Genomic DNA, 15925 nt, shown 5'->3' on the forward strand with positions numbered 1-15925 from the left:
AAGCTTTAAAGTCCTGCAGAAAAATCCTGTATGCCTTAGCCCTGCATGCTAGTTTCTATTATGGGATGTTGTTTCCTTAAATGTGGAAATTGCAATAAACAGAAGCTTCATGCACTAGCATTACTGTCTACAATGAGGATGTGCTTCAGAATGTCAGTTCTGAATCCACTATTACCCCTTAGGAAACTTGCTACATTTGGGTCATGTGAGTTAATTTTAGTGATATTTCTACATATATCTGTCATGCGGATTATCCATTAACATACCGGTACCTTTATTGTTCCATGTTTTAGTGTAACATTTCAGTAGTTCTTTTCATGGTTTGGTTAAATCCTAAGCCAATGACAAAAAGAAAATGGTATCCAGATGTGAGACTCGGCTTCCTCTTCTCTGTGTTATCTCAGAGGGTCTTTGTATTGTCTGAAGAGCAGATAGATTTGCAGTGATTCCGTGAGGCTGGGTTTCTATAAAAGTTGAAGTAAACAGTTTTGATGTATCACATGTAAACAGTTGATCTTAAATGGATGTCTCCCATAGCTGCACAAAGAAAAGCAAAATTGCACATTGTGAAAGCAAGAAACAGTCACATTCTGAGCTATGAAGATGAAAAAGAGTTGATGATTCCATCCATTCTTATGTGGTTGTGGAAGCACACACTCTCTTTTCAAGTCGAATGAATGGATAAATAAATGCTCTAATTTTTAGCTTTCTCTTTCCTCTAAATTTGTGTGTCAACCTTTTTAGCAACTGTCACCTTTTAATACAAAACCCCTCACACTAATTTAATGCTACTAAAAATTTTCAATAAATTAAATATTATGTCTCCAATGAAATAATTTAAAATACTATCTTAACCAGGATTCTGCTACAGCCCACTAAGAGCAGTGGTTCTCAACCCAGCTGCACATTTCAAAGATCTGGGGAGGCTTTAAAAATCCTACTACCTAGATAGCACACTAGATCAACTACATCAAAATCTCTGTGGGTGGGACTCAGGCGTCAGCATAGTTTAAAAGCCCTTCAAACAACTGCCATGTAGAGCCAACCCTGAGGAGTACCAACCTTGCGGAAGTGTGATTCCATCAATTCCACCATCACCCACTTAGAAATCTCTGCTGTGTGCCTACAACCAGGCCATCCACTCTCCAAATCCAACACTACCTCCTAGAAGATTGTCCTCTCTCAGGACATGAGAGTAGAATGATGCATCCGTGGCAGGATGTCAATTGTTTAATTCTCTCACCTCTTCCTTCTCCTTGCTTCTGTCACCAGTCCTGCACACATTGGTACTATTCATATTTGCTTTCTACAATGTTCACTAATTGCTTTAATGCACTGTAAACAACTCTGGCATGATCAAATACGAATGCAACTCAGTTCACAATAGGATGGCCAATTAAAAAAAAAAGGAAAAAGATCAAGCTGACAATGTATTGTTTCCAGGCAATATGATGTGGGTACACGTTTACAAACATGAACAAAGAAAGTCTAAGACCAGTGTGACTTAAGCTGCATCCAAATTCCATCCAAATTCCATTTTTACTAAAAATTTGGGGCAGGTCATTGCATACCTTATGAGTTTCTGGGAAAGAAAAAGCAGAAAGAGCTAAGTGTCTTATGGATGTTTCTACATAGGTTCCATTAATAGGTTCCTTGGAAGCTTCATGGAAATCTTGTTCTGAATACCCATGTCAGCTACTCCACAAGGACTGTGGTAAAGCTGACTCTGTTCTCACCCTTTGAGACTAAATCTCTCAATTGTAAGGATGTTTGTCTGTGAATGACATGTGTTGGTGGAGACTAGTGAAGATGAATTGGCTAAACAGGGGGTCCACAGGGTATCTGAGGGAAAGAAGATCCAGATCAATGCTCAGTTGATGGTACAGACTGTGGCCATTTCTAGGTAGCCGTAATGGAGGAGTGCTCATAACAAGATCTGCTTGTTTGATTCTCCACGGCCCACAAAGACAGCCAGAGACAGGGGCTGCCTATTCTGGATTCCACTGTGTGTTCATGCGGATGTTCCATGGTGGATGGAACCATCTGATCTTTCACAGAACTGTCCCAGGAAAGAGGCTATGGGCCAGCCATTTCTTCTGGGGAGGTGACATTTTCATGGGCTTTATGTGGGATTATTAATAACCTACAGCCTGGCATGACAATAGCTGATAGAATGTCCCCAACTAGATGGAATGCCATTAGCCTTGCATTTCATTATGATACACTCAAATCATGAACTGGATGCCTATTAACAATTATGTTTTTTAAGACCAGAAAGCTGATTGCTGGGAATTTGAATTTTCTTTTTCCCTGCCATCTTTCACCATTACCCATAATCACATGGGAAGGTAATTTTTCATGTAATTGACAAAAACACCACTAACTGGTTTCAAGATGTTTCTGATTACAGTAATATAATCTGTTTTAGCAAGTTGTGTTCTCTTATTGACTATGAGTTGATTGAGGTAAAATTTGAATGATCTGTTACCTTGAACCCCATTATATAAGTTCAGGATCAAATAAGCTCTGAAATATCTTCCAAACCAAAAATCCCAGAAACCCAAGACCCACTAGCAGATAAATCTGCACAGGCTTTTAAAGCTTTATTTTATTGCAAAGTATTTCCGAGAAGAACAACTTTACACTGTAAGTGACCACAACAGAGTTTAGATATCAATAAAAGTAATTATTCTTTGGTTGTATCTTTCACTTACACCTCTGAGGGCTGGCCTGCTGCTCTAAACTTGAGTATATCGCAAATTTCACATAATGGATGTGTTCTGGGAACACTGTGAGGCTCAGTAGATTCATAAAGTAAAAGAAGACTCAGTATTTAAGGAAACTTCCGGCACATCAGAAACTAATATAACACTGTATATAATATTATGCTGAATTTTCACTACATTAGACTCATAAAATACTTCAGTGAGAAAATAAAATAAAAGGAATTGGTTCTTCTATGTGAAAAACTAATGACAAACTAAAGAAAAGTAAGTATATAAATAAATAAAATTTCTGGTGAACCATATTTTAACATAAATAATCAGCTCTTCTGTGTTTTTAAATCTGGCTTTTTAAAATATAAAAGGTTGCTAAATTTTACCATACCCTTTGACATATATTTTTTAATATTAGTATCCAAACATGTATCCAAATTCCATCCTTGTATCCAAATTCCATCCTCATCTCCAAGATACTGGTCTAACTTTCTGTCACAGGTTCTGATTTCTAAAGTCTTATTGGGTGTTATTAGCCAGTAAAAAGCCTAAGTAAGCAAATTAGACATGGAAATGAGGCTACTTTTTTGAATCTCTGGCATTTTTGGCTATACTAAAAAACTGATAAAGCAAAATACATTCTCTGTTTCATTTACTTCAGACTGTAATATATTAGCTATAATGTATCATAAAAGATATAAACATATAGCAATGAATGATCAAATTATATCAAATTATCTCTAGCATTTATGAATGCAGTAGTTAAGCTCATTTGCAAATATAAATCTGAGCCCCCCAAATCCTCCATTTTTTAATGGAATACTGAAAATCTTCCATTTTTTTTATTTTTTGTAACCAAAAAAGGAAAAATGGCTCTCTCTTTTAAACTATGAATTAGGGCAGCCCCCGGTGTTAGAGCCGCCTTCACCCCAGAGCATGATCGTGGAGACCCGGGATCGAGTCCCACGTCAGGCTCCCTGCATGGAGCCTGCTTCTCCCTCTGCCTGTGTCTCTGCCTCTCTCTCTCTCTCTCTCTCTCTGTGTGTGTGTGTGTCTCTCATGAATAAATAAATAAAATCTTTAAAAAAATAAACTATGAATTAATAAATGATAATGATCAAGGCTGCTAGCATATGGCAGTTTCCACCTACCCTGGCACTTTGTCGGTTCACTTTCTTTTCTTCATCAGGAAGTGGTGGCATTGGGTATGGGTATTTTCTGCTAGAGGCAATAGACCCAGTTGATGAAGAGGGAGACTTGGCAGGAGACAGAGTCCTGAGACGTTGAGAACACATGAAATAAATATTATGTGACTGCCTAACATCTTTTTCAAATATCTGAAAAGTGGGTTTAGAACAAACCCTTTGATTCCTATTTTCATAGGCCACTATTGCAAAGGTTTAAACTAGTGGGAGATTCTCTGTCCTTCCCAATCACTGGAATGCTGGAATCTTATCTTCCTAATGTCATAACTGAATGGACTGTTCAAACGTTAGCACACAGAATCAGACTCCTCAACTACAAAGCAAATGATGAAGTTCCCTATACAATAGATAAAAAGCTAAAATGGAGAAGGAATAAAACCATTCTAAGAGCTCATAATGGTCAATTAAGTGTACGACATATTAATATACTGCCTTATTTTTACCACTTCACGTAAAAAATGTTTTAGTATAGTAATTCCAATTATATTTTAATATCTGAAAATATAATACAATTGATACATTAAGTTGCTGAGTCACACACCAGTTTACACAAAACTCATGCATTCAGAGGCCAGTGTGTTAGTTGTGAAAGAACAAAGGCAAATACAGGGGTTTTAATAATAAATTAGTAAACATGCAAGCAGTAAAGAGTGCAGAGTTCCAGCCAAACAAAGAGTCTGATGAGAACATACAAAAATGGTCTGATTAGTCCCTACAATCTGCATTTCCATACAGGGGAGGATTCTGTACCATAGAGGTAGATCTTGATGACTCATGTAGGGTACACTTATCATGTCATTAGGATGGCTACATTTTATTGACTGGAATGTTACTGAAACTAAAACAAAACACAATAAAACCTTTCCTTTTTAGGTAACATCTCCATCATGAAGATACTCCATATGAAAGATATGTGTAAGCTGTGGTGTATTACGCTGTTCTTGATTCTGCACATGTAGTGGTAATATTTGTGACAAAGCTGAGCTCACAAGAAGAGCCCACATCTGTTATCTCGTCCTCCAAGTAAAAAACAGAGCTGAAGAGTTTTTCACTCACACCTTATCAATGGGAAACAGACGTGCTAATTCAGCAATAACTACCCATTCACAAATGTTACCACAACATACCCATGACTGCTCAATTGCTGGGGCAGGGTGGCTGTGAGCCACATTGCCAAGGGGTTACTTCATAAATGGGCTTTTATTTCAGGGGGATGCAGCTCATCTGCTGGGAGTGAATGACAACCTGGGAACATTGGCAGCAGGGTGGCACTGGCCAGGGGCAGATCTACTACACTGCACATGCAACAGCATAAAGAGGTCTCTTTTTTCCCCCTTTGGTTTCCATACATATATTATGCTTCACTCTAGTTCTGTAATTTTCAAATCAGTTCCCATCTTATGGACACCAAATTCAAGCTAAATGTTGAAAATATTTTTTCCTATAAGCCCTGAGCTCCACATGAACATTCTTGTTCAATTTTAAGAATCAACAGTGGCTTAATTTGGTTTTAACCTATAACTCCTAACATTTCCTCTATTTTTGGAAAATGTCTAGGACCACTTCTTAGTGTGAACTGTTAGAATATTATATTTTTTGTGATAATGCTTTCTACTACAGAGCAGATAGGTCAAACTAAGAATATAAGTACTTCAAATCCTCCAAAGGCTATTAAAGCATATATACTACTACATATGTTTCTAGTTAGAAATTAGGTAATTTTTAGTCTTAAGAAAACATTCCCAATATGACTGTGACCTTTAGGAAACAAATTCAGTATGTGTAGAATGAGGATAAACTTTTGTATTAGGTATTTAAATACATTTTTCTAAAACAAAGGACAGTAACCTGACTTCATAATTTTAGCTGAATCACTACTGGTAAGATGTCCAAGTTCAGGAAAGCTAGTCAGGTATATGAAAAAGAACTAAATCTTGTTTACTTTAGGGGATTATGCAAAATGAGTCTTTTCAATTTGCTACAGAGTGTACGTGTCCATAGCATAAACTATTGGCTTATAGCTTCCCGGAGACGTGCCAGCCATTCACTTGGCCATGAGTCCAAATGACCAGCTTTGCACACATACCAGGTCATTCTAATGAGGGGTACTGAAAATCTGGTCTTTCCTCTAAATATTTTTCCATGGTGGAATCCAATAATGATTGAGAACAAAACCAGGAGATATTCTCCAGACACACCCCGCCCAAGAAACCTGCACATATACTACCTCTCACATGAATACCCCAGTTAGCTGACACTTTGGACTAACACTGAGGGGAACAGAAAAGCCAAGCAAGATGGTCTGAGTAGCAGCGAGGGACACTGGGTCCTGGAGGTTGGGTGGTGTGTGATAGCATAACAGGGATTATCTTGAGGGGATGTTCAGTACCAGAACAGGAATCAGAATAAGAGCAGAGAACAAGGTAGGGTAATTCATCTTAGGGAAATAACAAACTAAAATTTTGTCACAAATGTCTATGAGGAGACATTTCTCTAAAACTGCCTCCAGGCTCTTTTCTGACCCTGGCTACTGGCTATGTGCCTGCTAGTTCCAACCTGGCTTTCACTGAAAACTAGTCACTGGCCCAGCTCATTCACCTACAAAGTAATCTTTGAACAAATGTTATCCGTTGTCATTATAGCACTTTCAAAAACCATAATAAGCATAATAGGTACCATTTAAGGTTACACAACAGAAGTGTGCCTGTGTGTCAATGGATTGTGGGCTCTCTTGGGGCTACAAAGACTTGCTGGGCTGGCCTTTTGTAGACATGCCTGTAAGGTCAAACTCATCTCTGTTCTCCTCTCCAGAAGGGACTGAAACCAGGGCAGTCACACATGAGGGGCAGAGGTCCACCCTTATTCATGTATCAGTGTTCAGATGCAAATTTTATAGTAGCCTCATCCTGGAGGATTTATGAAGTGTCTCAGGAGTTATTGCATTTTCCATAAAATCAGGGAAGTGGGACTCAACAACCTGATGAAGAGAGTAATCAAATGCATAATACTCAAGAGTAAGGATACCTGTTGAGAGCTTATAAAAGCACTGTCACCAAAAGAACTGCCCCCAAGATCTAGGTGTGGGGAAACAATGCTCTTACACTGCTTGATGTGACTATATGCTGGCAATCATTTGAGCAACCACTGTCTGACACAGAACTGGCACTATCATCACTCAAAACCTTTTGGCATTTGCTTTTTCATAGTGTGGATATAATATTTTAAATAATGGGCTATATTTTGGACCAGTTTCCACAGTCACTAAGTCCCCACTGTATTTTGATAAGGATGCCACAAACCTCACACCACATGAGTGATTAATAAAATGGCCTTTGCCCTCATCAGTGGTTTTAGCAGGAGAGGTAATCCTGAACAACCTGGTGGCTGAGGAAGCAGATTTGAACTGAAGCACAGTGTTGGCAAAGCATAAACCAAGCTGAGGATACACTCTGGGTCTCCTATGTAAGGACTGGTTTGGATGAAGGGTGGATGAAATTCTGTTGTGTGAGACTCACTGTGTTAAAAGCTCTGGGGTATCTTAATTATGACTTTCACAGAATTTGTGTGTTGGTTTTCAAGTCTTAACCAACATAACCCCCATTAATCCTAAAATGATAGTTACATTATAAACCTCCAGTGAATTATATGTAGCCTTTAAATACTAATATGGATTTTAATAATTAATTCTTAACGTGACTATCCACTGTGGGAACTGATCTCTCATATTAAAAGAGGAGATAAAGGAACCCTCTAAAATTGCCCTTGCAGCTTTGCACGTGCAACCAGGGGTGCTAAAGCATTTCCCCATCCAAATTGTGTTTAGTCATGCAGCTTCTGGGCAGACCTGGGTGCTGATTTTAAGAAATGTGAACTCTTCTCTAGGAGCCACATAAACTACTCAGCTGACCCAGGGAGGTGAAACAACTCTTCCGGGGTACCATTTCACAAATTATTGATGCAAAAATGCTAAGTCCATTTAGGTATAAAAGCCCTAGCCCATATGGGACCAAAGTCATTCTGTTTTGGTTCCATGGCTAATAGAAATTACAATCTGCCCACAAGCCTAAGGAAAGGATAAATAGGACTGCGGGTGAGCCAAGATTCCAAATAACATTCAAAATAATCTTACCTGTCTTCCTGACGTTGGCCATCTTGAGAGCTACAGGTGAGGGTGGGATGTTTGAATGTGAGTGTATGTGTATGAGGTTCAGTGTGGGGAAGTGATAAAAGCAGAGGAACAGGGCAGGAGGGAAAGATGGGGTATAAAAGCAGGATATATTGTCGTGAGCAGGCAGGGTTATGCTTTCCTTGGGGTATATGCAAATGTATGGATCAAATTAAAATGCAAGTAGGTCTAATCATTTTCTCAAACTATACATGTCTAAACTAAATGGTACACTGGAAGAGAAAGTCCACCTTATATGGGTGCTGAGAGTTAAATACATATACATATTTTGATATCTGTTAAATGCTGACCCAAGTCATAGCAAAAAGTAATCTGAAAGCCTATTATTTTCAGAAGAGGTAGTAACTAAGTCCATATTTCTTCTTTACATTAGTTGTCCACAAAGTACTCTGGACATTTACCTCTAGGAAATCACTTTGATATTATTAAAGAGTGAAATAATGCCATTAAGAGCTCTTGGAAATTCTCTCTGACCTCTGAAGTTAGACTGAGCTACAGTGGATTGAGTAAATTCTAGTCTCTAAAATGTAGGGATACTCGGTCTGCTCTTTTGTGAATCAAGAACATGTTTTCTCTCTCCTTCCTGCTGTCTGAAGTGTTAGACAACAACCATCTTACTAGCATAAAAAAGCTCCTTGGATGTTTTGTTGAGAATCTGTAAAACACTTCTCAGCACAGCCTTTGTCTGGTGCTAAAAGCTTGTATTGAATAAATAAAACCTAAACTCATTCAATCCACTCTCTTGTGGTCAAGATTCTCTCAATAATTTTAAACTCCATTAAATCACTGTTTTTACTCGAAGTAAAATTCCACTACATTTCATTTGGTTTCTTTTCATGTTTTCCCTTAGGTTTTCATACGCACTATGCACTTGTAAAGCAGTAAGTAGGAAAAATGCACTATAAAACTGCTAAATTCTAGAAATTGAATTGTTCAGGTTAATAGTGCTTCTTTATTAGTGGAAAGTATGTTTCATGCCCATAGAACACTACATAGCATAAAATGAAGAGAAAGCTACTAAAAAGCTCAAGATGGTGATGGGGACATGCACTAAAAGGCAACCCTTTCAAATGGCTTCATTTGAAACATTCAGAAAAGAACTAGACTTGCTCACGAAGCCAGAAACAGAGATCAAAAGGCAGCAAATAAACAAGGACCCTTTCCATCTATGGGAACTTGTATTGGGAGATACAAGATAGAGAGCCAGTCACACTACAGTATTTGTATGTGCTGGGAGAGTTTGAAAAGGATATAAAATTAATTTATAAAATACCTAAAGTATGGTCCTTCAGTGTTTTTATTCACATCTTCTACCCACTTAGCTACATTATAGTCTCTTTTGAACCATGGGTTTAAATACCTGCAGAAAGCAATGGAAGGAACAAAGAAAGCAGAACAAGATAGAAAATCTGAAAATACACAGCACAAGCTTAGCAAGGATGTTCTTCACCCTCCAAATGCAAGTGACTATGGCAAATAAACCAGGATGGATGCTGGGGGTTATGAGGCAGTCTGTACCATGACATGAGAATAAACTAAGCTACAACAAGGCTTGAGGCATTCTAGAATGTATTCAACATTTCACGGAAAGCCTTGCCAGTGGTTTCCCCAAGGGAATCAGAAGGTGTCTTCCATAGTACTGACAGAGGTCCCATTCACCCACCTCAAAGTGGCTTTTTCCAGGCCACCTCTCATTTGGTTCCTTGGTTTTCAAATGATAACGATGCTTTTTGAGAATATTCAGATGGCTGCAATTCCAACCTGGTGTTTGGGTATATAACACCCCAAGAAGAATTAAAAGGAGCAAAGTTCTCTTTCCAATATGAAAAAAAAAAAAAAAATAGACTTTATATGGCCCCTTGTTTCACTCCAGATAGCAGACCTTAAGCTGGAGTTAACAAGAGAAGTGCTCCAGTTGGCTCTATAAAGAGCAGCAAGGATCCTGCTCTTCTGATCCTGGAGCTCCAATATACATTATTATGCATAGGCCAAATAGGTTTCTGAGATCTTTAAGCTGGGTTCAGCAATTCAGTTGTAGCTGCAATATTCCTTCCTCCTTTTATGCACTCCAGACTAAAGTGTTCATGTTTCCATTAGGAAATGGACCTCAGAATTTGCCTTCTTAATGTCTGATCATGAATTATGTGAGTGACTGCCAGAGGATACTAATGACCTTAATTAGCACTTCCCTGATGGATCTGGCAAAGTCTCCATCGGAATTACTGCGCAAAGGAAAATTTAAAAGGTGGTATATTGAGAGTGCAAGTTGTTGATGTTGTTGTTTTTTCAGAGTTTCCCTTCATTTTAACCCAGGGAACCAAGCAAAGACACATCCCCTTTTAGCTCTCGTAAAATAAATAGATTCAACAAATCCAATATTGGAATAATTTGGAGGTTTTATGGGATTTTTTTTCTTTTTTTTTTTGGGATTTTTTTTCTTTTAAAAAGTAACTTATAGAGATATAGAGAGAACAAATATGTAAGGTCCATCAAACTCTGCAAGCTATTTGGAAAGAAACCATGGGAAAAATAAAATATGCTATTCGTTTGGGGTTAAACTTTGCTTCTTTCCACCATGTTTGGTTTCGGCTTCTAAATATATTTAAATCATGACTACATTTTCAGTTACATAAACAAAATTAGATTACCTTTTCCATAGCCCTTTCCCTCATTTTGAGCTATGGCCAATGTAATTCCCTCGAAAGAGAAGGGTCTGGTTGCTTTTTATGTCTGTAAGACCATTTTTGTTAAGACAGTGTCCCCTGAACAGGAACAACTCACACTACTGTTGCCTTTAGCCACAACCATTGCCAACTTGCACTTTTCACAGAGATAGCCAATTAAAACTTGCATAAAAATTTCCATTGAGACTTTGAACCAAAAGAAAAAGTCAAAAAGCAAGTGCAGCCACAGATGAAGGCTAGTGAATGCTCTGGCCTGGGGAATACTGTAGAAAAAGCCCATGCAGCTGTTATCAGGTGAAACATAGCCACACAGCAAACTGAGTCACCCACAGGCAGCTTCCAGGAGGAGACGTATGTTCCTTTCACTGACAATCTTAGAAGCTCAAAGGGCTGATGCCATGGCTGTTCCATGAAACCTACAGCTGCATGGCTTGGCTTGCACATGATGGACTTTTTCCTCCATTTCAAGGAGCATCTCAGAAGGCTGTGATCACTTCACTAGAGGTCACTGAAGAGAGCTCTCAATGGTTTTTCCTTCTGGGGATCTGCCCGTGAAAGTCTCTTCACAGCGGGCTTCCTAGCATCTCTAGGTGGTGGTGGCCGAAGTGATGGTTTTTTATCAAACTGCTATATACCTGCCTATGTGGCTTGACGTGGCTTGTAGCGCAACATGCAAAAAAAATGCGTTAGACAGGGTAGGAGAGCTCTTTGTGTTCTCCAGGATGGAAAGGCAGAGGAAAAGTAGCTGGTGCTGGCTGGACCAGGACCATGTCCAAGCAGACGTAGGAGGTCAGTCAAAGATCAAATGACCCTGCTCTCAGCCAAGGAAGGGACTAGGAGGGAGATTAAGTGGCAGCCCAGAATGAAGGGGCAGGTGGAGACTGACCTGTGATCCAGACTCCCTGTCTGGGGGCTGTCAGAGCCCCCTGGGCTTATGCCTTGGGATGGGACTGTCTGGGCGAGGGAGTGCCCAGGCTCAGGTGCTTGGGGCTCCCTCCTGTAAAAACACAATATATAATACAAAGTCTAAGCCAAAACCTTTTTCACATCATGTACAACAGTGAGGAAGATGCAAAAACTTTGAGTGGAGAAACAATACAATAAACAAGGACATTTTATGTTCTTAATTAGCAGACTATGCATTTGTGGTGAATGATTTAATTCATGTCCTGATGTTTCATCATCCTTTGGGATGATGGGTACTGAAGGGGATGTTGAAATAATGGGCTCAATGATATCTTTTAATCTAAAAAATAAAAAAGATACATTTGTCTGTGGTCATTCTGCTTCTCTTATAGTCCCACAAATTATATTGTTATATCAGAAGCAAAAGGGGTTATTTAGTGAATATGAAAGTATAAAAAAAGACTATCAACATAATTCCTGATATGCTATGTATTAGAATTATTTACAAGGAAAAAACATATATATGTATATAGTGCCCATATAATAAAGTATGTGAGAATAGTGGTCAACTTCACAGACTTGGTTCCATTAAATTAACATGAGTCCTGTAACCCAAATCTGAAAAGTCTGAAAAATCTGAGGGAGTCCTTAATACTTCTTCCTCACAAAGATGATTTCACTATGATGTCTTATTAAGTATTATAGTGTTATCTCACAAGCAAGAGATTCCTTAAGGGCTATCTGGTATTATAATTTTTATCACATGACATGAGTGGGAATTTTACAAAAAAGTTTTAAAAAGTAAGTGACCATGCTAGAATATACTGTATGAATCTTGCTAAACACCAAGTGTTGTTTGGGTCCTAAATATATAGCTTTAATATAATGCTGATTTGCTTTCACTCAGGAGTTTTCAAAGCCTTATTATAGGAAATACTGTTAAAATGCTAACCAGTACACAAAGGAAGTTCTGAAGAACATTTTGCAGTTTTATCTGTATTCTTGTGAGCAACTGAGATGAGCTAAGGAGCTCTTACCAGGTGACCTCATGCAAAACAAATCAAACAACATTCCAAGAGTTTATCCACAATGAGCCCTAAAGCATCCAAGCGCTTTGGGAATGTATAAGATAAACTCTAACAGATTAGTTATTTATGATGGAGTTCTATGATGCCATTCTGGACCATGCAATGGTATTACTTAAACCTATCTAGTGTTTCTAAAATAAAGTATCCTCTAGTAAACTTTGACAAGCCACTTACAAGACAATACCATCAGCAGGAAGGTCCAAATTTCAGGGCACTGTTTTTATTCCTGGACTGAAAAAGGCAGGGTATATGATGGAAAAGCTAACATAAGTTTCTGACAAGCAGTTAACAAACACCTGCTATTCAGATTTTTTAAGTATTAAGGCATGAAGAGGCAATAGTGATCCTGAAAACAATAACTAGCACTGCAATGAGAAAGAAGTTTTAAAAAAATTTAGGTAGGTCAAAAAAGTATGGTTAATTAAAACCTGGTGGCAAGGTCAGAAGGATACCGAGGGTGTGTTTTATTCCTGGACATGAGATAAAGGTTTGAGGAAGCTTGGTTTTGCTGTACTTTCTTAAGTGAAGAAACAAAAAAAAGCATGGTGTTTACCTCATTAGGAATAATTTAAATGTAACTTCTGATCCCACCCTCCACCCTCTGCTTAAAAAAAAAATAATGTGTGGCTATCATTTAAAACAGATAGTGTTGCATTTAGTGACAATGATTCCCCTAAAGAGCAAGTTTTGTAAGTGCCTTTTTAAATGTCCTCAGAAGGAAGATTTAAAAGGGAAACGTATTCCATTAGTCTGAGAGAATGCTTAGATTGCAGCCATGAAGCTCTTGGAGCGGTGGTGTCACACTGTGAGCAGTATCATGCTCTGGGACAGTGGGAACTTTCCCTTGATGCTTCTAGGCTGTGTGAACATTGGGAAGAGGAAGGGTGATCCCTCTGAAATGGCTGGACCCCAGGTGATGAGAAGAAAGGAATGTTATCAAAATTCCCTTCAAAAGGAACCAAGACACCACAATGGCAGGTTACTGGAGGGAAAAGCCTGCAGCAAGGGTGTGACCCCTGCTGTCAGTGAACATTGGTATGGGCACAGTTGCGGAGATGCCTATGTAAAAGAGAAAAGCCATGGTTAATTTTAAAACGGCAAAAAGGAATTAAAAAGACAAAACCAAGACCAGAGGCATGGTTTCTACAGTTCTTTGATGATCTCGTTAATTAACTTTGCACACTAATTGCACAGGACCTTGGAATGCCTTTTTCCATTAGAGGTTTAGACTTACTCAGTTGAATTAGACCGAGGTCTAAATCTTTTGCCTCTGATTTTCTTTCTGTTGCCTCCCAGGTTACCTGAAAAAGACGGTTTATGGCTAGATTTGAATATAAATAAACAATTGCCGTATGTCATCACAGGGTATTTCATGTGGTGTACTTCCAGCCCCTCCCAGAAGAGAGGGCTGTAGAGTACTACTGTACAGCCTTCTCAATTTGTCCTGTGCACCAGTGCTACTGAATCCCATCATTTCCCATCCAAGAAAAAAGAACGGGGCTCTTATAATAAATGCCCTCTTCTCTGTTGGGAGAAGAACTAAAGAGCAAAAAGAAAAGAACAAATCTTTACAACCAAGAACCATAAAACACTGAATTTGGGTTGTGCAAAAAGATGCACTAGCTATTCAGAATGCTGCCCTATACCTTGCCAAGAGTTACTTCGAGGTCGTCCGTTTTCACAGATGTCTGAAATATGTTTTGTGTCCGGAATCCTTTCACTCCAAGAATGAGAAAGCCCATTTGACCTGAAATTAAAAATGTATACGTACTGTTCAAAAATATAATCAAGTGTTATTTAGTTTTAAAATCAGTAAGCAAAATCTCTAAGCATTACTGTGCATTAAATAAATCAAGAAAGAAAAAAATCTGAAATGAAAGAATGAAGAGAACATGAAAGTCTTCATGAAGAAGGCAGAATTACACAACATTCAATTTAAGAAAAGTCAAATACAATGGAACCCCATTACAATAGTTTACAATTGAAAAGTATCAGCATACAGTACGGGCCAATTACATTCCCAACAACCACAGATAGCAAATTCGCTTCATATTTCAGTTATATAATTGGAGTAGAAGAGTTATAATGGGGTCCCACTATAAATGTTTCTTAATTGTAAAGCAATGGTTTTCATTCAAATATTATGAGAACATGGACTTCCAAGAGATTTCACTAAGATCTGTCCAATTGAACCTGGTCAACCTTTATCAAAGTAATATTTAGGTTTTTTTTTTTTTTAAACAATAAAACTATATTTGAGAATTGGCATTTTCTCCACAAATATGGCTGGCCCAAAATGTAGTATGTTAGTTAACTGCTCAATAACCAAACTGAATCAAATGTTTATCATGGAAGCGTCTCTCACAAAGCCCATGTACCATTAAGCCCTTGTGCTATTTGTGCCCTGCCATCTTAAATATTCTACAAAAAGCAAAGTTGATACACATACCTGTACCACATACGAAAAGTATTTTGACAAACTACATGTATTTAGGAGTCACATAATTTGATATCATTTTTAACTGCTTAAAAGTTATAACCCATTTTTCTAAAATCTAGGAATGATTCAAATCAGCATTTTAAGTTCTTGAGGAACTTGAGAAAATATTTAAAATCTTTCCCACACATCAATCCAGTTAATTGCTAATAATGTCTATTTTAAAAGGAGCCTTCTACTGATGAATGAAAATAAATGGAACTCAGCACAATTATAACATATTAATTCCTCAGGTTAGGAGTTTTACAACAGAATTTGCTAATTATAGAATGAATCCTATTTTCTGCAGAAGAACAAAAAGAATCTGCTGGAATTCATTGATTTTTCTACCTTTTTCTTGTGATAATTTAAAATTAAATATTTAATTTAAGGTTAAATTAAAGATTAAATATTTGACCTTTTTCTCATGTTAATTTAAATATTTGACCAAGAAAATATTTATATATGGAACCTAGATAATCTTATTTTCTTAGCCAAAAAAAACCCCTCAGTAATTTAAAAGAATAAAAATTTTTGAAAATCCTTCTACAGATCTATACTCCTTGTGCAAAAACTACTTTTGCTCTAAGCTGTTATCTGAGTAAAAACAATCCTTCATGCATAAGACAGTTCCACATAAAGAAGGGTTCCCAGATCTACTGA

The 15925-nt window shown here is 37.9% G+C and overlaps 1 protein-coding gene across 27 annotated transcripts in view; it reads right to left on the reverse strand.

Annotated features, from left to right (window-relative positions):
• Positions 1 to 250: 250 nt before the first annotated feature.
• ADAM22 (ADAM metallopeptidase domain 22) overlaps positions 251 to 15925 on the reverse strand; it is a 218741-nt gene continuing 203066 nt past the window's right edge. For 10 of the 27 annotated variants that reach the window (XM_077857073.1, XM_077857071.1, XM_077857087.1 and 7 more), the window contains 6 exons: positions 14433 to 14533; positions 14021 to 14087; positions 11679 to 11789; positions 9382 to 9468; positions 3869 to 3992; positions 251 to 537 (listed from right to left, as the gene is read on the reverse strand). In XM_077857073.1, the coding sequence (XP_077713199.1) occupies positions 517 to 537; positions 3869 to 3992; positions 9382 to 9468; positions 11679 to 11789; positions 14021 to 14087; positions 14433 to 14533 (511 nt within the window). In that variant the 3' untranslated portion in view covers positions 251 to 516. Of the gene's footprint in view, positions 538 to 3868; positions 3993 to 8051; positions 8082 to 9381; positions 9469 to 9771; positions 9870 to 11678; positions 11790 to 11834; positions 13018 to 13039; positions 13846 to 14020; positions 14088 to 14432; positions 14534 to 15925 lie in introns of those variants that run through there. The other 17 variants (XM_077857081.1, XM_077857080.1, XM_077857091.1 and 14 more) reach the window with 8 other exon arrangements.

The sequence above is a fragment of the Canis aureus genome, chromosome 18, assembly GCF_053574225.1.
Source record: "Canis aureus isolate CA01 chromosome 18, VMU_Caureus_v.1.0, whole genome shotgun sequence".
Classification (NCBI taxonomy): Eukaryota; Metazoa; Chordata; class Mammalia; order Carnivora; family Canidae; genus Canis; species Canis aureus.